The following is a 24727-nucleotide window of genomic DNA, read 5'->3' as shown; positions in this document are numbered from 1 at the left end:
CTGTCATTTGCGACAACATGGGTGAATCTAGGGCAATACACCAAGTGAAATAAGTTAGGGAAAGACAAATACTGTATGATTTCACGTCTAGCGGAATCTAAAAAAAAAGATGGGCTGGTAGAAACAGAGTAGAAAAGCGGCTGCCAGAAGCTGGGGTGTGGGGAAATACACAGAGGTTGGTAAAAAGGTATAAACTTTCAGCTATAAGATGAACAAGGCCTGAGGATCTAATGCATAACGTGGTGACCACAGCTGATAACACTGTCTTCTATAATTGAAACTTGCTAATTGGAGAACTTAAACGTTCTCACACACATACAAAAGGTAAATATGTGAGGTGATCAATGTGTTCATTAACCCCTGGGAATTATCAAATCATCACGTTGTACACTTTGAATATCTTATGATTTTATTTGTCGATTATACCTCAATAAAGCTGGGGGGAAAAATAAAAAGAGAAGGACCTTCTAGAGGCTTCCCCAGAGGCTGTGGCTGGTGCAGAATGGAAGTCCCTCTTCTGGGATGGCACCTCACCTGTGCTTCCAACAGCCCCTGCTGCTTTATCTAGAGAGAGGACACATAGCTTCCCACACAATACTTTTGGGGCCCTGCAGGGGACAGGAGGGAATGTGATGGAGAACCACCAGGGCTGGTTTACGGCCCTAATTGTGTCACAAACGAATCACGTATCTTACAAAAGACTACTAGCTCCCAGCTTAGGCCTCCCTATCCATTAACTGGAAACCACCTACTTCGAGTTGGTATAATGTTCCAGACCATGTACCACCTGGAAGAAATGGAGAGCCAACAGCGTGCCGGGCAGTGAGCCAGGCATTACTGGAGGTGTTACGATGCATGGCTTGCTGCTTTCCTCAAGCTTTCGGCCCCTGAGGGAACCATGAGAAACATTTCACCAGTCAACACAGCACAGAGCTGTGTGCAGTCCAAGAAAGCCTTCTAAAAAACTGCCCGATGGGCCTGTGGAGACTGGGCTGGAGGTCAGTGGGCAGAAAGGAACAGGGTACCCCCGAGGGAGGGGGCAGCAGGAGGGGACGGTGAGCCCACACTGCTGTGCAGGAGGTACACGCCAAGCTCTCCCAGAGAGACAACAGCAACAGAGGCCGAGGCCACTCTGGGGAGGCCCCAGGCAGATGGGTCAGTCTGCTGTGAGGCTTCTAAACTAGTCCAGGGACACACTAATAATGAGCACGGAAGGAGAGGGACAGAGGAGAGAGGGGTGACAGAGGACAACGAGAGAGAGGAGAGGCTGCTGTCCTTTCCTGTCCCCGCAGGACAGGGCTGGGCCCCTCAACCGCACACTCACAGACTGACGGGACAGCAGGGAAGCCGCAGCGCTCACGGGAGGCCGGGGCCCCAGGTAGGTCCTCCTTCCCCCCACGTGGACCCCGTGCATCGCTCCCACCGAGGAGCTGCAAGCTTTCAATTCCCACCAGGTTCCACGGCCCTGAGCCCTCGCCCTGCTCAGCGAGAGGAGGCTCCCGCCGGGAAGGCAGGCGGGTTGTCCTCACCTGTGGCCGAGGGGGTCTAGCACCTGCCGGGCCTCACCTTGTTCTTGGCAAGCACGTTGGCTCCTGCTTTAACGAGCAGCTTGGCAGACTGGCTGAAACCGTGCCAGGACGCTTCGTGCAGGGCCGTGTTCCCGTCCTGGGGAGCACACACAGAAGAAAGCACATCAGCTGGGCCTGATCCGTCTCACTGCCGTCAACAGAGCACACGGTACTTCAGGGCACAAGCAGGGGCCTTTCTCCGCTGGGGCTTCTCACCTGAACCACAGAACCCAGGCAGTGATTTGAGTGGTCAGTTTCTCCACTCTTCCAGAAACGGTACCTAACAAGTACCGTTCCAGGTGCGTTCTAGATTTAGGATGTATTACAATGGATGACTTCAGGCATTAGGGCTTGAGTCTCTCCGGGAACCCAGGGTGAGAAAGGCTCCAGGGCCCATGCACAGCTCATGTGTAACATAAAGTAGCATCAGGAGGTATGATGCCCCTTTCTCCCCACCTCTACGGCCCCTGAGGGCCTCCTCTGCTCTGCTCTGGCCCCAGAGAGAACCCTGCAAAGGTCAGGCAAATGAAGAGTCCAGCTTCACAAGTTCCAGGGCCCCAAGGGCAGAGAGGTAGATTCCACTGCTCCTTTTTCTTCCCCCAAATCTAATCTCTCCCAGTTTAATCCAAAAGCCTCAGGGCCCCAAACAAATGAGCAGGCACTGAGAAGAGTGATCTATCTGTAAATAAGGTAAACGAGTGTCCTCAATAGATGGTTGTTCAATAGAAATCAACCCATTAAACATAGGCTGTATTTGCTTAACTTACTATTAAAAAAAGACACATTAAGTGCAATGAACTGCGTGGGGTGGGACCTGGGATTGGGGTGAGGAGACGGGGGCACAGAGAGGAGAGATGGAAAGGCCCTCCTGGCTGTTCCAGGCCAGGCGCAGGGCCGTCAGCTGGGGGCAGTGCAGGGACAGTGTCCAACTGCGTCCAGGCTCTGGCTTAGACATTCATTCAACACAGTAAGCCACGGGCCTGACATTGCTGACACCCACAGGGGAAGTCTAGGGTCTCGAGGGCTGTACCAAAGGCCAGGTGCTGGGAATGGTGGTGGCGGATATGTGGCCCGGAAGCAGGAAGCAGAAGGAAGAGTGAAGGGGGTCCCGGGTGGGAACACTTCTGGGTGCTGGTAATGACCTCCTTCTTGATCTGGGGGCTCACACAGATGTGCTCAGGCAGTGCAAACTCACTGAGCTGCACACGTATTAGTTGTGCACCTTCCTGTATATGTATGTTACACTGTAATAAAAGGTTGTTTAAAAAAAGTGGACAGAGGCCAGATTGCACTCAATTGCAAAGTCCCACGTTTTAAGATGGTTTGACAATTTAAAAACACTGGGACAATTTAAAAACACTATGTCATTGGGATTTTTTTAAAGACTTGATTTTGCTTATTTTCTCTTCCAGTGTAGTTTAAATAAATTAACTCACTCCGTTATCTTTAAAAAAAAAAAAAAAAAGGAAACAGAGAGGCTGGGGCACATCCCTTCCCCCACCCAAGCCTCCAAAGGTCACTAATTCTAGACTTTTTTTCTTCACCATTTATATTTATGTGGTTGCCCACTGCTGCCACAGAACAGAGGGATGAGTTTTTTAAAAATTCAATATCAGATACTCTTTCAGAGGAACCCTGGGCCGATTTCCTCATGTTAAGGCATGAGAGCTGACTCAGGAATGACAGCATCTCACGAGCTCGGCAGGTCCCAAAGAGGGTCCTCAGGCTGACCCGTCCCACTTCCCTCCTCACCTTGTCCTGTCGGTCCAGAGCACAGCCCTCCTGGATGAGCGCTGCGATGACCTCGGTGTTCCCCACCACCGTGGCCCGGTGCAAGGCGGTCTGATCCCCCTGCGGGTGGCGGGGAGACAGGGACAGCAGTCAGCCCTCCCCGGCCCCTCACCACTCGCTCCCTCCCTCCACCCGACACAGGGACATCCCCATCACCGAGCGCCAGCCCAGCCGGGCTTAGGTGGGCTAGTTAGTAGACAGTGCATGCCTGGAGAGTCATTTTGTTCACAAACTCAGTGGTAACCCTAAGCCAACTGCAGAACAGCCCTGGGCCACAGAGCCGACCTCTGGATGAGGGCCACGCCAGGGGACGGCAGTGTGACGGTCACATCTGTGAAGAGTGGGTCTGCGGGCTGGGCTGTGTGCTGTGCAATGGAACCAGCAATGCCTGGAATCTCTACTCCCTGCTGAGGCCTCCCGTTCCGCAGGGTCAGAGGACTCAATGGACTGCTCTGTCAGCTAGCGGCACTCACGACCGGAGAGCGGGTGTACATGCTGATTGGCCCTGGCCTAGAGCAATGCAGGGGTTAAGCTAGGACACCTGAGGAGGCCAGGGGCTCAGGCTGTCACTGCACGTCTCTCAGAAGCCTCTTCTGATGTTTCAGGACAGCATCCTCGCTGATTTATGCTGCATTTGACCCCTTTCTCTGTGATCAGATTCCTGGGATTGCCGACCTGCTTCTTCTCTGTCAGGGCGCCAAAGGGAACTTGACTCTTCCCCTAATTGCAGTTGAGAGAAGGACTAAAATCCCAGAAGTAAGACCGTCAAGTCTGTAGCAAGAGAGAGTTCTGAAGTCTCTGAGGGCACATCTTATCTCTGACAGGCACTCAGGATATCAAGTCTGGCCTGGAGCGCAGGCTTGAATAGAGAGATGCGTGAACGGTGTGGAAAACTCCTGGTGGGACGGAAGGGGTACAGGGCAAGGGGGTCAGGAGATATGCGTCACGCATAGCCTTGGGAGACACCTGTCACCTTGCTGGACTTCAGGTTCTTCACCTGTGAAAGGAGGCAAGGTCCCTCCCTGCCCTTCTTGGGGTCTATGATGTGGTTGGCAAGAGTTTTACATAAACAGCTTTCTGGTGGAACACTGCAGGGGCAAAGGACATGCCCTGGGGCACTCCTGGTCCTTAGCCCGAGAGAGGAAAGAAAGACAATTAGAAGACAGAAAACATGGAGGATTTTTAAAGAAGGATGCACTGCTACCTATAAACTGCCTTAATCAAATGCTGATTCTACTTACATCCCTGGAACCTGTAACAAATGACAATGCACTTTAAAAGCACTTAATCCAAAAAAAAGTTCTGGGGATGGATGGTGGTGATGGTTTTGTAACAATGGGAATGTACTTAATGCCACTGAACTGTACACTTAAAAATGGTTAAGATGGTCAATTTTATGTTATGTATAGTTTATGACAGTAAAAAAGTACTTAATCCTACTTAAAAACCAAATTCACATTCTTAAAATTTTTTTAAATCTCCCTTTAAAAATCCATGAGGGGAGGGACTTCCCTAGTGGCACAGTGGTTAAGAATCCACCTGCCAATGCAGGGGACATGGGTTCGAGCCCTAGGTCCGGGAACATCCCACATGCCGCGGAGCAACTAAGCCCGTGCGCCACAACTACTGAGCCTGCGCTCTAGAGCCCGTGAGCCACAACTACTGAGCCCACATGCCACAACTACTGAAGCCCACGCACCTAGAGCCCGTGCTCCGCAACAAGAGAAGCCACCGCAATGAGAAGCCCGCACACCGCAACTAGAGAAAGCCAGCACACAACAACGAAGACCCAACACAGCCAAAACAAAAACAAAAACAAAAAGAAACATGAGGGGAAATGATTTTTATTTTCTTCCTTATACTTTTTTAATACTTTCCAACATTTTACACATATAATTTCTAGCATCAGGAAAAACTGCTATTTATTAAAAGTCTAAGCTGTACCAATATACCAGGAAAGGGACTGTCCATGTCTCAGAAGCTTTTCTCACTGTTCATTCTGCCGTGATGGATCCAGACCTCCACTCTCCCATTACCATGATTCCATCCACTGTCCACTGAATTCTGTCACCAAACCCTCCCCTTGGTATCCTAAGCTATTATTCCCATTACAAATTAGCTTTAGTTAGCTTGGTTTTCTTCTCACCCACCTTTCCAAGACCCCTTACTCAAAGAGGACCCTTTCTGTGTGCCATGCAGTCAAAAGCAGAACATGGCCACTGGGTCAGTGTTTGCACAAGGTGTGCGAAGCCATCACACATCATCTTCAAACAACTTAGGAAGTGTTTCCAGATGAGGTGTACTTAGTAATCATGAAAAATTGCCCAGTCTTAACTTTTTAAAACTTCTATAAGAATCTCCAAGACTGCCTGTTTCTCTACCAGCATGGTGATGGGTTTTCCCAAAATGGACCCCAAGTGCAATTTGTTACTGACCTGATAAGAAATGTGGTGCCCTGTTCTCAGCAACAAAAGTAAGGCTGCAGCCCCCTCCTTCAGGGTAAACACCGACTCAGTCAGATTTCTAATCATTAGAGGCCTTTTGCTATTCCCACAAGCTGCCGGCATTCTAACTAGCACTCCTTGGCCCAATCAGAACAACCCTTTTACGTAACCAAATGTAACCATTCTGTGCATGTTCTGCATAAAGTGTGGGCCGTGTGGGCCACTCTTGCTGCTAAGTCAAGGTGCAGTCTAACCTCAGCCTGGCTTCAAGTCAAATGCTTTATTGTGTTTCACGGGCTGCCACTAAATCATGAGTTGAGGCAGCTTTGGAGCCCGAATGTCACCAGTATTTATTACTTGCTTTTAGCATGAATCTCCTGTACTTGCTCCCCTGGGGGTAACATTCCTTTGTGAAACTCTAGCTCAATGCAAGAAGCTAAATCTCACTTCTAGTTCAGCCCTTAAACGTCAATTTCCAGAGGGACGAGCAAAACGCGCAAGGAGACTTGACCACCTGGGTGAGGCTATGGTGGGAACAAAGGGTCCTCAGGCACCTGGCACAGGTGTCTCCTGCGTGTCCCCTTTCCTGGCCCTGCCTGTCTCCAGGCCACAGCCTCCCCTCCATCTTCACACCCCTCAGTCACAGACCCGCTCAAAGCCAGGGTCCTTGCCCCAGGTGTCGGATATACACGGCTGTGAAGGCCAAAGCCAGCCTTTCCCCACCCTGAGTGGTCCTTGAGCAGGACCGTTAGCTTTGCTCACACCAGGTGGGGTGGGTTTGGAGGACTGGGTGAGACACTTTCTCTAGTACATGAAAACCAGCCACCCTGAAGTTGCCAAGGTGAGCATCACAGGCTGAGAGACACGAAATACATAAGCCAAGGACCACCTCGGGCTGTCTCAGAACTACCACCCCCCAGAACACAACTTAAGCAAACACCTGAGACCCTTGATTGAAACAGGGTCAATTACCTGTGAATCAACTCTTCCTGTTATAAAACTAAAACTTACCTTTGAAATATTTCCTCTTTGAAATATGACACAGAAAAGAACAAGATGTATCCTCACTACGTACTTATAACAGACCCAAGCAGCAACTTTGACATAATCTTTATTTCTACATGATCTAAATATCAACCATGAAATTCTGAAACTTTGGAGGGAAAAAAAAAAGCTAGGAAAAGTGTGGCACTCTCAACAAAATTTACTCATTATTTATTCAGCAAATACTTATTAATCCTCTACTACGCTCCAAGCGCCATGGCACCTAATTCTCTCATTTTATTAATTAAAAATACTAAGGCCCAGTGCAGTTCAGGGGATAACCAGCTAATCTGGGGTAGCATGGTTGGGGCAGAACTCAAATTGGCAAGGCTTTTTGCGCTCACCCTGAGCTGTTCACAACCTGTGAAGTCAATTACCTTAAAACAGGCCTTAAGAAGGATCAGGTGCTTCTGTGGGATGGGCTGCCTCTTTATGGCATCATCAAGCTAAGTGACTGAGCCCAGTGCCTTGGCGAGTATAGGCACCTGAGAAGTATTTGTTGAATGGCTGACTACAAAGAAGCAGAAGGAAAGCACTGAAGCTAGAAACTTGAAGACCCAGCAATCTTGCAGTTTGGCACTTCGGTTTGGAACAGGCAAATCGTGTTCCAAAGTGACTGCAACAGTCTGCAAAGTGCATGAGCTGCCAGCTCTCCATTTTTCTAAGATGTCAGTGTTCCTTACTTTGGGATTTCAAACGATTTGCAACCACTGAGGTCTAGAACTTTGTTCTGAAATACTTTTAGTGTTCTCTCCTACATGGCGAAAAAGAGTGAGCACAAATGTGGGCAGATTCCAAAGCCAAGCTCATGGGAGAAACCCCAGTCATGCAAGGGTGGACCATGCCCCTCTTCAGGAGGAATCCCTCCCAGGTGCCACAGGCAGACATGTTGCAAGGAAGCTCAAGACAGGGTAGGTGCACAAAATAATTGCTGACCTCTTTTTCTCTCTCTGATCTTCCAGGGTTCTTCCTAGCCTTGCTTCTCTGGTTTTTCTTATTTTTCTCTTCCTTCATGCCTTTTACCGTGGCCACGGGGTCGTGGACTATTTCTGAGGTGGGGGCCGTGTGATTGCTCATTGACCAATCAGAGATGGCCTTAGAGCTCCAATGAGAGTTGACAGGGTTGGCAGGAGGCAAGAGGGAACTTGCCCCTGGAGTTGCATATTCTAAAGAACTGGTTTCCACGGGTTCAAATTCATAATAATCCCACTCCAGGGCACTGGAGGTCATTCTTCAACTAATTCTCAGTCTTTACCATGACATAAAGCACAGTATCTGTAGAACACGAAGTTAGGAGTAAATTCTTCATAACATTAAACTTCTCTATCGCTACCCATCACCCAAGAAAGGTAACTTCTGAAATGATTTTTTTCCAATACTTAATCTCCCACCAGCTTCTTTAAAGAACACTCATAAAGAGTTTTCTTCCTTGAATTCCTACATGAGTTTCAAGGCTGATCAACAAGCACAGTAAATGTATAGAAGACACACATGAACATACTCTGGCAAATGCATTACTTCAGAACTAGTAAAGATCAATTCTACTTTCTCCATTCCCAGCTGTTTCTGCACTGTTTTGTCGTTCGTTTTGTTTTGTTTTAAGCTACCTGGGAGAAGCAATGTACGCATCGTCTAGACCAAGGGAAAGATGAAAAAAAAAAAAAAGATTTCAGTAAGTGAAAGAGCTCCTCTCTGAAAGTAGAGCTGGCTTTCCTTCTGCTGCTATGTCCCCCTTTGGCTGTCTTGGCTCCTGAGTTTTTACTTCCTATCTTGCCTGATATAAACAGCAGTAGTTCTAGAAAGTCAGCATGGCTTTTGCTTCAGGAGAACACAGTGATACTCGCAGCTTAGGACCTGAGACAGGAGTGTTGGGTCAGGATGGGTTAGCATGCCTGGTACTGCAGCCTTGCCACCGTGGCAAGCAAGGGCTTCAATTACACAGAGAAAACCAGATGCAGTCCGACATATTTGCACCAAGCACTGAATGCCCTGCGTTTCCTGTGGTCAGAATCTCTTCTCTCTCCCTGTATTTTTGCTCCTGTCATGTAAGGATAAGATATAATCAGGTATGTTATGATGGCTACAGTGCAAGGAAAGAAAATAGTGTTGTGACCCAAGGTAGAAATCAACAGCTTAAAGCTAGATCAGCATCTTTTGAAAATAATATCCTTGATGACTCAATAGGTTCCAAATATAACCAGAAATTTATGAATGACACTGACAGCCTTCTGCCCGTGTATATGACATATTTGGTTATTTCTTTGTGAATGCTGTCCTTCTCAACTTGGGTGTTTGCCAAGTTTTAGGACCTTACACAGACTCAAAGAAAACTTGAAGCACTATGGTAACCCACACCCTAGCCCACCTGAGTGTCTGAAATCTGATAATGTTCTGTAACCACAGAGATTACAGGTGAGTCTGGAAGGGGTTTATAAATACTAACTCTCCAAGATTCTGTGTTACTCACAAAAGTTCTTTCTCCTTTGAGTCCTACTATACAAATTAGAGTTAGAAACAGAATTAAAAGTTTCTGAAAATAGCTTCCAATCAGATTATCATTAGGATATTTTCCTAATAGCTCACTGGATGGCAATTTACATAATCTTTTCTACATCCGCTTCTTAGAGAGTTCACTCCCTTCGAAGACCCAACAGGGCCACCCTATGCACTAGGTGACCCCATGCCAGCCACTGCTGATTTACTCAGGAATGGATTCTTGACTCCAAAAGAACCAACTGGAATCTCTTTCTAGATAATTTGACTAAAGAAACTCAGAGACTGAGTTTCAATCATGGCAGAGCACCAGAGTGAACTCTTTCTGGAGGCCTCCTTTTTCTCAGATTCCATGAGATCAGTGTGCTGTTGTTTCTTTAAATAGGTCCTTTTTAACTGAATGTATACAGCGTAAGAGAAATCAAGGCGAGAAAATAAAAAAATTAAGTTTTTAAGCCTCACCTTTTCTCCAGTTATGTTTGGTCAATGACACATTCCCAGCAAGGCTTGCCCATACTCGTGTGTGCGTGCATGCGTGCGTGTGTGTGTGTGTGTGTGTGTGTGCGGTGTGCTCCTTTATACTGAGACAGGACACAGACAAGATGCCCTTCGAGGCTCTGCACTTGAATAATACTGGACAGGAAATACTACCACTAGATAGGAACCATGATAGAAAGACCAGCTCACACTCCCAAACTCAACCTTGCTACTGAGAATGGGGCCCACAGCAGACCTTCAAGAGGAAGTTCTTCCCACCAAGATGAAGCTACAAAGTGCTGGAGAGCATCTCCTACCGCCCACTCCCTCCCCTCATAGCTAGTTACATGTTGTGGGATTCGAGGCAGACAAGCCCCCTTGACAACCATGCCCTGATAGAATGATGGCTTCTACTCACATCGTCCTGGACATCGAGGTCGCAGCCAGCCTTCAGCAAGATCTGGACCACAGAAAGATGGCCCTTGTTGGCAGCAAGATGCAAGGGGGTCCGGCCATGCTGTTAATGCAGAGCAAACACTGATTTCAGAACAAGACGTCACGCACTCTTCCCCTGGGGGCGGGGAGCCTAGAGCAAGGTTTGCACAGTGGCACTCCCCGCCACCCCCCCACACCCCACCCCGTTCAGTTTGGCAGGAGATTCTTATGGATTCATCCGGAATTCAAGTTTGTCTTGGTTAACCTTGGCTATTGGCACTGTGATCAAGGAACAAAATATGCTCAAAATGTGGAGACTTCCCTTAGTGCATAATTTCCACTCCCCGCTCATCCAACCAGCAAGTAGGAAAGTGAGGGCTTTCAAGTTTTCTCTTATTTCCCCACTGGTTTGATAGTCAGGGATGGTGAAGTGGCCACAGTGAATCTGATGGGGTAAGAGATGGGAGAGCAGCAAAGAGTCAAGCTAATCAGCCCCGGAGAAGTCTAGTTAGTAATTCCTCAAAACTGAAACTGATGGACAAACCATTAGAACACATTCTCCCCTCTTTAGAAACAAATTTTTAAATTACAAAGTATTTCAGCCATTCAAAAATATGAACATTTTAAAATGTACACAACCACCAATCACTTTAAGAAAAAATTAGAGAAACCGTAGCCATTCCTCGTGAACCCCTCCCAGATCTCATTTCCCCTCAACCCCGAGGTAACCGCTCAATTTGGGATTCGTCATTCCTGTCCCTTTTATTACACTTTACTACGTTTGTAGCCACGCACAATAGATGAACATCGTTTTGCTTGTCTTCAAACCTTACATAAATGGTATTAAACTGTACAATGTCATTTGGCAATTTGGGGGGTCCAACATTATATTTTTGAGTTTTTAAAAAATATTGTCACATCATTCACTCATTCTCCCACTGATGGGTTCCAGGTTGTTCCCAGTGGCTAGCAGAACACACGTGAGTGCACGTCTCCTGTGCACCTGAGCGGGCTTCTCAGCCCTGCTGGTGGGTCATAGAGATGACCGTTCCCTGCAAGCGAGCTCCTGAGCTGTGACACTGAGGGTCGCACTCAGAATAATCCTCTTCGGTGTAAATCACTTTCCATCTAGAGAACTGACCTTGCCAAACGCCTAATTCTCCAACTTTTGAAGGAGCCATTATGTTGCCTTTGCTTTCTCCCTCAAGTTCACCATGAAGAAACGTTCCCACCCCAGCTCCAAACAGCATTTAGCCATGCACGGCCCCACCTGTGCTGAAACACTCCCAGGGGAATAAGGGTCTCACACGGCCTGAGCCCTTTCTCGCATCTTGGTAAAACTTCCCAAAGGCCTTTACTGATATTCTAGCAGGATAAACCCATTTATGATCTCGATCAAGCGCCAGTTTGCCGTGGGTAACTAGCCCCGCAGGAAAACAAGATAGCAGACAATAAGGGATCTTAACTTCAACCCGCGAAATGCAATCAAAGCATCAGAATGATTCTGGAAAGAAAGAGGTCAGAGCTCACTTTAAAATTAGAATTCTTAATTAAGAAAAAAGTTTGTCCTAAGAAAGTGGGCTATAAAAAGCCTTCATAAAAAGGCAACGTCTGAGATGAGATGAAAGCGTGACCTGCCTTGGCTGGCAACTGTGCTCAGCGCGGGCCGCTTAACCTTGACTCCTCCGACGAAATGTCCACAGCTGATGAGATGGAGCCAGAGAGCCTGGTTCCCGCCCCGCTGGGCCTGGCCCCGGGCTCCACCTGTCCTGCGTCCTCGTCCAGGTCATCGGATCAGTGACCTTCACAAGGCTTCTAGAGCATCCTGAAACAAGGGGAAGCCCACTGCATTTGTGAGGAGAAAGACGTGTGTGCTGTGAGGAGGGCTGACAGGATGGCGGGACACAAGAGCTTCTGAGCATCTGGAAAGTGCAGACCGTGCGGGCAGAAGCTGCCCCGAGAGAGGCTGGGAAGGAGGCCACAGGCCGAGGAGTAGCTGGTGCCACAGGTCAGGGGAACCCCAAGGAACATCCCTGTCAGCAACCAGATATTACAGTGTGGAAGCTGAGGCCCAAGGAGGCGAAAGGGTCTGCCCAAGTGAACACCAAAAAATCAGAAGATCCAGAGAAGGAAACACCGATGTGGTTCAAACCAGGTCACGTCTGGAGGGCACTTCAGAAACTATAGATTACTAACGAGGTGGCCCTGGACTGGAGGCAGCTTCCTCATCCAAGGTCAGCAGAGTCCCCTCTGTGGAGAAAAGAGAGGCCAGAGGCACTGGAGCCCGACAAGCCCCATTCAAATCCCGGCTCTGACTAGTAACACCTGTGAGATTTTGTGCAGGACACTCTCCTAAGCCCCTTTCCTCATCTGTGAAATAGGAACGGTCTCCACTACCCACCCCGGAGGCTTCAAACAGGATAAGTGAGGTAACGCCCACCATCCATCACGGGTTTCCTTCCCTCCAACTGTCCCCAGCCTCACCCCTGAAGACACCCCAACCGCTGCCTCTCCTCCCTGACACCCCTGCACCATTGTCCCAGAGACAAGTGAGATGTTTTCAAGGGCACAGACCTGGGAGAAGACTTGGACCTCGGGTCACCTGAATAGCCAGGTGGGCCCTACGCTGCAGGGTTTTGAAATACAAGGTCCCACGTCTCCACGTCTCTCTGGAAGGGGCTTCTTTACTGAGAACACCCTTCTCCAGTTCTGCGAGAAGAAATGTTCCCGGCTGCCTTCTCCACACCCACAGCACTTCAGCTCCCCTCAGGGAACTACCAGTCCTGTTCTGAGGGCCCTTCCCACTAGGCCGTGATCTCCCCGAGTGCGGGACTGCACCTCAAACCAATCCCGGTGCTCCTCAACCACAGGGCAGGCCGGGCCTCCCAGGGTCACTGGAGCAAATTCCACAGTTCCACCCTTGACCAGAGACAAGGCGGGCCCGGCGGGCTGCAGCCTCCAGGTTCAGGGACGTCTCAACCCCTCAGAGGAGGTGTAGGCATCCTGGGGGCTTCACGAGCATCTGAGCAGCTGCAACAGTGACACAGGGGCTCCTCTAAGGAGGGTCAGTGTCCCCCTTGCACGTCTGGTTCCTTTTCTGGCATCTAGCAAGTAGCAAAGGCGGTAGTAACTGGTTTCCCACTGACCCTGAAGCTGTCCACTCCTGTCCCCTGGGCTCTCCTAACACAACCACACACACACACACACACACACACACACCACCCACCCAGAAATGTGCTTGGTTTTCCAGAACATTCTATAGTGAAAAGCAACGAAAGTAGAGCCATTCAGGGGAGTAGCTGCTCCCACCCAGCACACAGGGATACCCCAAGGTCATGCCTAACAAACGCAGAAGGCTGAAACCACCCTAAGTGTGAGGGGGCAAATAAAAACTGATCCTTAGAGGGGTCTTTGAATGACCTGAACTTAAGGGTACAACCGGTCTCAACCTCCATGCCCCTAGGAATGGCCAGTGGAAGACTTGGGAACAGGAGAAAAGACTGTGGACCATGAATGATAAGAGGAAGAAGTTTCTGAAGCACTGGTTTGTCCTAGGCCCTGCCTAATTCAAAGACTAGTTTAACCCAACTCAACCCAGGCCCTGGTGAGCCCAGCAAGACCAATAGCAACAAGGATGAGAGCAAGGGCCAGCAGCAGCTAACATTTATGGGACGCTTACGGCATGGTAGGCACATCTTAAGAGTTTTACATGTATTAGCTCATTCAATCCTCCCAACGACCCTAGGAGGTAGGCAGCATTATTAAGCCCATTTTACAGATGAGAAAACTGCAGCATAGAGAGACAGTCACTTGTTCAATGTCACGCAGCAGGTAACTCGAGTCTGGATTCACCCCTAAGCCATCTGACCGCAGCCCGCATGCTCTGGCCCACCACACTCCCTGCTAGCTGCTTCCTGTTGGGGGAGGCACTCCCCTGGCAGAGGGCTCCACTCTCAGGAAGCTCCCGCCGCTCCCAGATGATCACCCCTGAGGGTGCTTGCAAATTACCTGGTTTCCTCAGAATCTCCAGATGAGGAGAGAGGCTGTCCATTCTCACTGTACATCTGAATCGCCTGGGGAGGTTGGTCTGTGTGTCTGTCCACCCGTGCTGATGCCTGAGGCCTTCCTCCAGAGTTGCTGACTCAGTGCTCTGTGGGGCGCAGGCAGCGGGGGCGGGGCGGGGGGGGGGGTTATATATCCTCCCCAGGTGATTCCGATGAGTGACCTGGGCTGAGGAGGGGCCGGAATAATCCTCCCCAGAGCAGCCACAGGCCCTCAGGTGAAACCTGCCCAGTGGGGACCGTTCCAGCAGGAGTCATTCCTCTCGGTACATTCCTCATGACTCTTTCGTCCCCAGCTGTCAGTACAAAACACTAAAAGACTACATCTCCTCAACCCAGAACTTTCTGTATCTTAAGAGAGTATATAAACAATACAATGACACTACTAAAAATTCGGAAGATGAAAGCAAATCATCTGTGATTCTCCCACCCCATACAAGGATTATCGTTTTTTACCCCATCCTTTCCACTGCATCTTTTCTATTGGTGCTTTTACAGTTACATTCACAGGTCACACGAAACTAGCTTGCTTGTGCATGAATAGTGGTCCTCAGACTTTATTGGGCAGCAGAGGCTTGTTAAAGACGGCTGTCTGGGCCCCCTCCAGGGTTTCCGATTTCGTAGGTCTGGAGGCTGGGAACTTGCGTTTCTGACGAGTTCCCAGGAGAAGCAGATGCTGCTAGCGTAGAACCACGTTTCGAGAGCCACTAACATAAACCACCGGTTTCCAATGCCGTCCCACATTAGAGTCACCTGAAAACATTTTTAAGCTCTCAAATTTCAACCCCAGATTCCATCAGCCTAGGGTGGGGTCTTGGAGTGGGTGTTTTTTAAGTTCCAGGTGATTCTAACGTGCAGCCGGAGGTTATGAATCCCTCGTTGTCATGCTTTAAATGTGCTGGTCCCTCCAACCTGCCCTGGGGTCAGGACGGGCCATGTGAGAACAGCGAGGGGAGAGAGGGTGCAGGACCCTGCAGAGAGCACATTTCCCTGATCCAACCAGGGAGAGGCAGAGGCTTGGAGCCCACTCACTTCCAGGGAACTGAATGGCAAAGGGCCTTGAGCCGTAGCCAGGCAACAGCTACAAAAAAGTGGCCTCACTGTCAACAGCTCCGGGGCTCTGGTCTGGGTGCTGCTTTGTTCTGGCATGTTGAGCCCTGCGGGTCCCGATTTCCAGCAGAACTGCTGCATGGTAACATCAGAGTGACTCCCGTTCCAGCAGGTGACCCGTAAATTACACTCTCAGGTGATCATAAAGGGCGCTCAGAACGAAAAGTCCCTGCTACTCGTTTGGAAGAGCCTAACTCCCAGCTGGAGGGGGTGGGGCTCGGTCAGGGAATATTCCTAGAGAAGAATTCCTGTTCAGATAAAGATCTCCCACCAACAAGGGAGCCCAGCCAAAGGTAACCAGCTTAAAATACACCTTGAAAGAAAGTGGAGGTGTTTTGTTCCTCCCTGTGTTCAGATGTGGTACTTAATCCTTCTCACCAGACACTCCAGGCGGGCCAAGGTATTTACCCTGGAGACACCTCCCTCGGGAGGGGCGGAGCCCAAGGGAGGCGAACCAGGGGTAATTTGAGAATCACAAGCCAGTGAAACAAGCCTGGAAAGACTCTCTCTTCATACAGACTCCATGGTACCCGAGAGTCCTGGCCTGTGACCCTGGTCACTCATTACTCCAGTCAGGACCTGGAAGCTGAGTCACAGCTTCTTTCTCCTGCTTAGGTATCTCAGATCCTCCTTACTAAAGGGCAGGCCTTTCACACGGACAACACTCGCCCCATGAACACCTGCCCCATGGATGCTGAGCCCTGACTCCTCAAGGAAGCTGCCTGGTCTAACAGAGTGGACCTGAGAAGTGAGAAGAAAGGGTGCTTAGCCATTCCTGGAACAAAATGATATGCTTTTGCTCAAGCTCACACAGACACATGGGGCAAAAGGAGGCTAAAGGAATTGAGACTCATTAGCTCAAAGAAATAAAACAATTGAGCCATCTTAACTGGGTGCTGTTACAAGGAGGGCAGTTGCAGAGATGTGACCCACATGAAGGGAAACAGTTCAACAAGAAGAATTTAGGTATAACCTAAATTAGTGTAATAATTTCAAAATGACAACACTTCCTTTCTTCAGATCATGAGAAATACAATAGGTCAGGGTCATGCAGTCTTTTTTGAGGCGAGTAAAGTCTGTCTGTATTACCTGCAGCATTAAGGAAATAGGAAAGAGAGAGAGGAAGCAAGAAAGTTGTAACAGTAGTAAAGTAGGAGTGGCACATATTTTAGAAACAATATAATATTCGGATTGAAAAGGGTCTTTGAGAATTTAATTTGGAGAGGATAAGTAAGGCTAGCAGAGGGTCAGTGATTTTCAAGAGCTCAAGTTTTATTTGTGGCAGAACAAATAACAGCTGGAATCCTGGCCACTTGGCCCCTTGTTCTGGTTTTAAATTGTATTACAAGGCTCCCCACAAACTTTCTTAGGTGTCCCCAGGGTCCCCTTATCATAAACAGTATTCCCAGAGCTCTGACTGCCTGGAATGGTGTAGATTTGGGTCCAAAACTTCAAAGTCCTTCTCAGGCTTATGATTCAATGAAAACAAAGTTATCAAGATATTCAGGGAAGAAAATGGACAAAGAAAAAGTGCCACGGATAAAAGGAAAGTGAGAAAGTAAAACTTTACATTTAAAAAAATGTATAGTTTAAATAGACTTCAGAACTTTCTTTCCTTTTTGGAAATGTGATTTGTCTACCTGCCTACTTGAATGAGTGACACATCACATCTTAATCAGACAGTAGGTGACAAGAAACAGCGAGGGAATAAAGTCCTTGGATGACAAAAATCAGGATCCAATACAACCTCCGATTGGAAGGACAGGCTAATTTTAGCAAGACAAAATGTAATGGGGGCAGATGTAAAATTCCTGCACTGGCGGGGGTCAACAGTCCAGTCATACTCGGGCAGGGCTACTGGGATTGTCCTCTAAAATAACAGTCCTTTCTTTTAAGATGGTCAGTGCCAAAAAGCTTCATAATGTTTCTCTAAGTCTTACTTTGGGGAGGGCCTAATAATCATAAATAATTGGGAGAGATGATTTTAAATGTGTATGGTTAGGAATCAATTATTCAAACATAATGGCTTCATTAATAAGAGAATTCCTTTTGAGGTGATGCAGAAACTGTTAGGGTTGGGCTTGCTTCTAGAAAGGTCCACCAACCAGAAGGACCAAAATATTAACTGGCTGTAAAGAATCCCATTGGTTAGGGACTTCCCTGGCGGTCCAGTGGCTAAGACTCCGCGCTCCCAATGCAGGGGGCCTGGGTCTGGTGCCTGGTCGGGGAACTAGATCCCACATGCCACAACTAAAGACCCCGCATGCCACAACTAAAAGATCCCGCATGCCGCAACTAAAAGATCCCGCGTGCCGCAACTAAGACCTGGCGCAACTGAATAAATAAATTAATTTAAAAAAAAAGAATCCCATTGGTTCCGATAGTACATCTGTTCCTAAGTTAGAAGGTATCAGTTAATGGCTTCCAAGCTCCTTGCAGGTAGCTACTTAGACTACATTTTCAATACGTTGAAACACTGACAAAGCACGGTGGTCCAATGCCTGATGAACTATGGTTGGGAGGTAAGAACTGTCCTCTCTTATTTCCTGATTTTTATGGGAATCATTGCCTTTTCAGCAATTGTTAATATAATCATGTGGGTTTTCTTCCCTTTTAATCTGTTGGTGTAATGAATTACGGAACAATCCTTGCATTCCTGGATCAAACTCTACCTGGTCACATTGTACTATTCTGATATGTGCTGTATTTTTAAGGTTATTAAGAATTTTTGTTTCTAATTCATAATTGGGATTGCTCTATAGTTCTTGTATTATTTCTCTCACTCATTTATATTTACCTGGTTTTGGTATTAAGGTTGCACTGGTTTCATAACACAAATCCAGCTTTCCATTTTGCTCTATGCTTTACAATAGTTTAAACAACATTGGAATTGGTTTTTTGTTAAAATACAGAACAGGGCTGTGAAACCATCTGGCTCTAGCGCTTTTTTAAAGGTTGCATCTTTAATCACATTTCTAATCTTTTCTATGGTAATTAGACTATTTAAGTTTTCTGCTTCTTGGGTGAACTAAAACAATTTTTTTATTATGGTTAAATATACATAACATAAAATTTACCATTTTAACCATTTTTTAGTTTATAATTCAGTGGCATCAAGTATATTTCCAATGTTGTGCAACCGTCACCATTATTCAATTCCAGGACTTTTAATTATCCCAAACAGAAACTCTGTAGCCATTAAACAGTAATTCCCCTCTCCCCAGCCCCTGCTAACTTCTATCCTACTTTTCTTTTCTTTCTTTTTTATTACTTTGGCCTCACCACACAGCATGTGGGATCTTAGTTCCCCGACCAGGGATCAAACCCGGGCCCTCGGCAGTGAAAGCGCAGAGTCCTAACCACTGGACTGCCAGGGAATTCCCCCCACCCTACTTTTCATCTCTATTAATTTGCCTATTCTAGGTGCCTTATACAAGTGGAATCATACAATATTTGTCCTTTTGTGTCTCTCTTATTTCACTTAGCATAATGTTTTCAAGGTTCATCCATGTCACAGCATGTATCAGAATTCTATTCCTTTTTAAGGCTGACTAATATTCCACAGCAATAAGGCGGCTGTCTGTAAGCCAGGAAGAGGGTCCTCACCAGGAACCAAATCTGCCAGCACCTTTATCTTGGACTTCCCAGCCTCCAGAACTGTGAGAAATAAATGTTTGCTGTTTACCCACCTAGTCTGTGGTATTATGTTACAGCAGCCTAAACAGAGTAAGGCAACTATTGATATGGGGATTACACTGATTGATGTAGAATCAGCCTTGCATTTTCACTTGCTCATGGTGTAGAATCCTTTAGACGTTGCTCTATTTGATGGAAACACAGGCTGAAAGAAGACCAGGCATAGTCACCACCTACTCACCCATCTTGGTTTATATCCTTGGTTTACAACAACTTAAACATGCAACAGCCAGTTCTCACTGGAAACAAACCAACAGGCCTGCTGAGAAAGAATTTTCAGTCTCCAAACAAGTTCCTGGCTTCATTTATTTTCTGAAACCGAAGTCATTACAGCTTAAGAGCAAGAAAAGAGAAAGAAGAAAACTAATAGAGAATCCACCAACAGACCATCTGCACTGACATCTGAGCAGAGGCCCAAGTGGGCAACTCAGCAGCTTCTAAAGCTTCTTTCCTCTCTGGCTTCCTTATTTTACAGCAACCCTAGAGCGTGGATTAGGTGATGACACTTCGTGAAAGTCTTACAGCAGGAAGATTACTGGCCTGGAAACCAGTGATCCTCCAATGCGTTTCGTTCAGGAAAGACACAGGTACTTAGGGGGTGTTACCAGCACATTAATCTGGGCTATGAAAGTCAGCTGTGCAGCTTGAGGCTTCTGTTTTCAGCGCAGACTGCTAAGGCAACAGAGCACACACTGCACAGACAGACCCAGGGATGGGACATGCAGCTGACTTGAACACCCCGGCGCGGACTGGGCCTCTGGGCCACCGCACCCAGCAGGCCTGCCCGGAGCTGGGGAAAGAGGGCCTGCCTTCACCCCCGCTGAACACCACTGCAGACACAGCAAGAGGGCAACAGAAGAGGCCCCGCAGAGCAAGGCGCCCCTCCCAAGACTTCCCCAGAGGCCGTGAGCAAGCAGCCGAGAGACTCCGGGCTGACCCCGGACCCCCGTTCCAACAGCAGCGACGGCTGCCTCTCCTGAGGTGCTTGAGTCAGTGTTAAGGGTCCATCCCCGACGTTTCGAGGCTTGTTCTCCTCAGTCACAGCACATCTCCCCTCAGGCCCAGGTGGGGACTTAAGTCTGACCCATGACACCAATTCTTACACTGCCCTCTCCCTCCCCCAAAGGAGCATCCCCGGGGGGCGCCCCCTAACTTTGCGGGAAACACTAACTTAGCTAACACCCTCGTCATCCTAAGTGAACCCTCACTGAGACTTTCTTAGTATTGAGCCAGTGACGTGCCACGCACGTCTCACAGGTGGGCCACACAACAATTCACAGCATGCATTTGCCTTCCCACACTCAAGACGTGGATCTCCTGCAGGTGAACTTGTTTCTAGCTTGCGTTACGGCATCGAGAACATCAGTACTCCGTGGTGTTCCACAAACAGCGCCATGAATTCCAGGCATCTAACCACCGACTTGGCAGCGCTCTGCAGAGAGCATTGCTCCGTCCCACACACGGGGCTCCAGGCTCCCTGGAGGAAGGCCCCGGAGCAGTGAGCGGGTTCCCGGCCAGCTGCTCGTTAGAGTCACGGGGGCTCTGAAACAAGCCCAGCCACACCCCACATCAGTTAAATCAGAACCTGGGCATCAGTATCTTTTTAAGGCTCTCCAGGTGATCACACATGTGGTCAATACTGAAAACTGCTGACCTACCGAGGGGAACTTCTGTGCCTCTGGGGACCACGGATGCAAGTGAGAAAACAGTAATTATGATAATAAGTACCCTCCGCTGAGCTCCTTCTACATCCTTGTTACACTGTACAAGCACTCTGCATGGATCACCTCACTTGACCCTGACAGCTAATCCCCGAGGTAGGGGTTAGGCTGATTTTACAGACAGGAAACCAAGGTTCGAGGAGGCCAGGGTCACAGAGATGGTGAAGTGATCCTCTGCCTCTGCTCTTGGGAAGGAAAAATTGAGAGATTTTTAAACGGGTGACAAAGTCATAGAGACAGGAAGTGGAGCTGTGGTTGCCAGGGCAAGGGGGGTATGGGGTGGAAGTGTTTAAGGGGTACTGAGTTTCCGTCTGGAAGATGAATTCTGGAGATAGATGGGGCTGGTGGTTGCACAAAAATGTGAATGGACTTAATTCCATTGAACACTTAAACACAGTTAAAGTAGTAAGTTTTGCGTTATGTATATTTTACTATAATTTTTAAAAATGAAAAGAATTTAAAAATAAAAATATAAAGTGGGTGAAAGCGAGAGAGATGACTAAGTGCCCCATTTCAGGCGCAGTGCAATTCCAGGTCATCTCCGGGTTATCTTCCTTGTCTTTGAGCTATTTCACAAGTCTGTAAGTCTTAGAACCCTGAGGGTGATGCCAACAAATTGTGTCTAGAAGATTCAGTGTATACTGGCCAGTTTTATACCTAATAAGCAAATTTATTTCCGCTTTCCAGAGACCTGCATATTTGTAATTTTCTGCATTCTCTTTTGAAGCAGTTGCAACATCTTACTGGTTCCCTCACTAATTGATCAAATAAAATCTGAACACGTGTTCGTTTTATAAGAGTTGCTCAGAATTACCACCATATGTCAAGTTTCCCTGATTTCTGACAATAAACTACAAAGGCCTGAGTTTTCCCGGTGGAGATTTTCTTCCCACAGGGTGATGCTTCCAGCTGTTGGAGAACAAAAAGCGGATTTTCTGTGTGACCTGACATGTAATTCCGCACCCTCAGGGCCCCCATGGAGCGTGTGGACCCAAGAGCAGGACCGGGGCTGCATCAGCCCTGCGCAGGCCCGGCCCTCACTCAGGAGGCGAGAACACACTGGCTACTGGGTGTGAGATGCGAAGTCCCAGGCCGCCTTGGGAGGGTGAGGAAGGGGAGGAGATGTGTGGAGACTCCCGCCACTGGCCTCCCATCAGCCACCCCTTGCTTTTCCCCCTGACTCCCGGGAAGCTGGCACTAGACACAGGCCAGAGCTGGTGAAAAAGAGAAACTCTATGAACCCATGCCGAACGGGAGAGGAACAAAGGCCAAACAGAGCCACTGCCGAGAGCTCCTGGCGAGGAATGGAGAAAGGCAGGATAAATTCGGAAGAAGGGCCAGGAAAAGAGGGAGGAGGGAGGGGCTGGTATAGCACTGGTCACAGCGCGCTTAAAGGGCAGTGTTCCCAGGCCCCCCTCTCTCTGCCAGGAGAGTGTACACCGGCGCAAGCTCCATGCAGAGCTGTTCTGCTCCAGGTCTGAAAATTACAAGGCCCTGCCCTGTAATTATGCCCTGCCCCATCAGTGCCACTCACAGAAACCTGTCCCACAGACAGAACCACGCTGTGCAGTAAGACCTCAGGACAAGGTCAGTAGCTGCCACATAATTTCTAAGAGCAGAGGATTAACAGCATCTAAATGCCCATCCATAGGGGATGGGTGAAGCCAATTATGGTTCACTGAAGAAAAGCAAAGGGAAGAAGGGTATGTATAGTGTCCTACAGTTTGTACAGAAGCAATCTGTGGGGATATACATAGAGATACATCTATTTGCACATATACGCATAAACTATCTCAGGAAAAAAACGCAAGAAACAGGTAACACAGGTTGCCTTCAGAAAAGGAGACACTGAGCCGCTGGGAGAGAGTGTGAAAGACTTATCAACTTTTTGTGCCTTCTGTTTTAGAACCATGTGAATGTAAATATTACCTGTTCGAAATATTTAAATTGGTTATATCTTTTTTTTTTTTTTTTTAAATTTTTGTCTGTGCCGCGCGGCATGTGGGATCTTAGTTCCCCAACCAGGGATCAAACTCGTGCCCCCTGCAGTGGAAGCATGGATTCTTAACCACTGGAACGCCAGGGAAGTCCCTTTTATATCTTTTTAAACAAATGTGTGGAGTCTTCTGGAAGAAGCATGTGACAGACAACACATTCTCTCAAGTGGACACTTCATCTGATCAACAGCCTTGTAAGCATCTATTTCTCACGCCGCCCTCCTCTTGGGGACTGGGGATTGGCACCTTTCAGGAAAGGACTACAAACCAACAGGCTGGCAAACAAGTTCAGACCCACCCCACTCCAGTAAGTCCTAATATTAAACACACTCCCACAGAATCAAAACCAAAGCAAATGAACATCAACAAAAAAGATCCTTGGCTTCCACTGTTCTGGCTGCATTTCTTGAGGCTGTGAATGTACAGCATTTATCCACCTCCAGCCTTCCCTTGGGAGTGGCTGCTGAAAATATCCACCAGCCCTGCATGCTCTTCATTTCTGCAGACACGATCAAAAGTCATGCTTGGGAAACTGACGTTACTACAATCAAACCATTTGCAGTTCTCTTTTTAAAAGTTTAAAGTTTATATTTATTGGAGCATAGTCATTCACTAGTAATGGGATACCTAATATGAAAGCTCCACAGGAGCCATAAACAACCTATAAATGTGTCGGGGCCCAGGTTAAGTCACCCAAAATAGGCCTCAATAGCACACTGATTATTTTGAATTAAAGTTACTTGAGGGCTTCCCTGGTGGCGCAGTGGTTGAGAGTCCGCCTGCCGATGCAGGGGACGCGGGTTCGTGCCCCGGTCCGGGAAGATCCCACATGCCGTGGAGCGGCTGGGCCCGTGAGCCATGGCCGCTGAGCCTGTGCGTCTGGAGCCTGTGCTCCGCAATGGGAGAGGCCACAACAGTAAGAGGCCCACGTACCGCAAAAAAAAAAAAAAAAAGTTACTTGAGAAATAGCCGGTGAGAAAAAATACTTTAAAAAAACACTCTGACCACCCCACCTCTTTCCCTCTGAAAGCAGGAAATAAATCTCCCATGTGAAGATATCCTCCCTATAAAACAGGGGGATAGAAAGCATCCTTACTACCAAAGCTAGAGAATTCAAGGCTAAGAAAGCTGTATAAGCAAACTTCTTCATGAGTCTGCTTTCCCAAGCACAAGCCCCTTTGTTTTGTTAAATCTTCACAAATAATTGTTCCTTTGTCTAAAAATGATATATAAATGAACTGCTTTGGTCACTTTGGGATGGGGTGGGCGGGGACCCCATTTCTGTGAGACCTCTGTGTGTATGAATTAAATTGTTTTCTCCTGTTGATGGGTCTTGTGTCAACTTAATTATTAGACCAACCAAAAGAACTTTGGGCTGGGGGTGAGGGGAAATTTCCCCCTCCCCAACAAATGACTAGAACAAAGTTATTAAACCCCCTTAAGTTTATTTCCTTATATAACAATTACTATACTTAGAACAGCTATTTTTTAAAAAATCAAGGTATGATTTACATTCAGTAAAATTCACCATTTTTAAGTATTCAGTTTGATGCGTTTGGATCAATGTATAGAATCACAGAAAACCACCAGTGCAAGCAAAACAGAGATTTTCATTTCCTCCCCCAAATTTCCATCTGCTTTCCCCCCCACCCCCACCCCGTCAGCCCTTTCTACCATCCCTGGTCCCTGGCAATCACTTATCTATTTTCTGTTCCCATAGTTTTGACGCTTCTAAAAAGTCCTACAAAGGGAATCACACTGTGTGTGGCCTTTTGTGCCTGGCTTCAAATGCATAAGGCTTTGAGAGTCATTCATGTTCTTTCCTCTATTGGTAGCTCAGTCCTTTCTGTTGCTGAATAGCATTCCCCAGTACGTTCATCAATTCAGCAG

The 24727-nt window shown here is 47.8% G+C and overlaps 1 protein-coding gene across 2 annotated transcripts in view; it reads right to left on the bottom strand.

Moving 5' to 3' along the window:
* Nucleotides 1–24727, bottom strand: part of ANKRD6 (ankyrin repeat domain 6) — a 327878-nt gene that overhangs the window by 291476 nt on the left and 11675 nt on the right. For both annotated transcript variants that reach the window (XR_016395155.1, XM_089921869.1), the window contains exons 2-4: nucleotides 10236–10334; nucleotides 3321–3419; nucleotides 1567–1665 (exon numbers count right to left, since the gene is read on the bottom strand). Coding sequence is in view for 1 of the 2 variants with exons in the window: in XM_089921869.1 (XP_089777995.1) it covers nucleotides 1567–1665; nucleotides 3321–3419; nucleotides 10236–10334 (297 nt within the window). In the remaining variant the exon portion in view is untranslated. The remainder of the gene's footprint in view (nucleotides 1–1566; nucleotides 1666–3320; nucleotides 3420–10235; nucleotides 10335–24727) is intronic.

This window comes from Delphinapterus leucas, chromosome 12, assembly GCF_059928025.1.
Source record: "Delphinapterus leucas isolate spDelLeu-1000000601 "Yukka" chromosome 12, BTC_Dleu_Yukka2, whole genome shotgun sequence".
In the NCBI taxonomy this organism is placed as follows: Eukaryota; Metazoa; Chordata; class Mammalia; order Artiodactyla; family Monodontidae; genus Delphinapterus; species Delphinapterus leucas.
The sequence above is the reverse complement of the archived record's forward strand: the minus strand, read 5'-3'. Positions and strand labels throughout refer to the sequence as shown.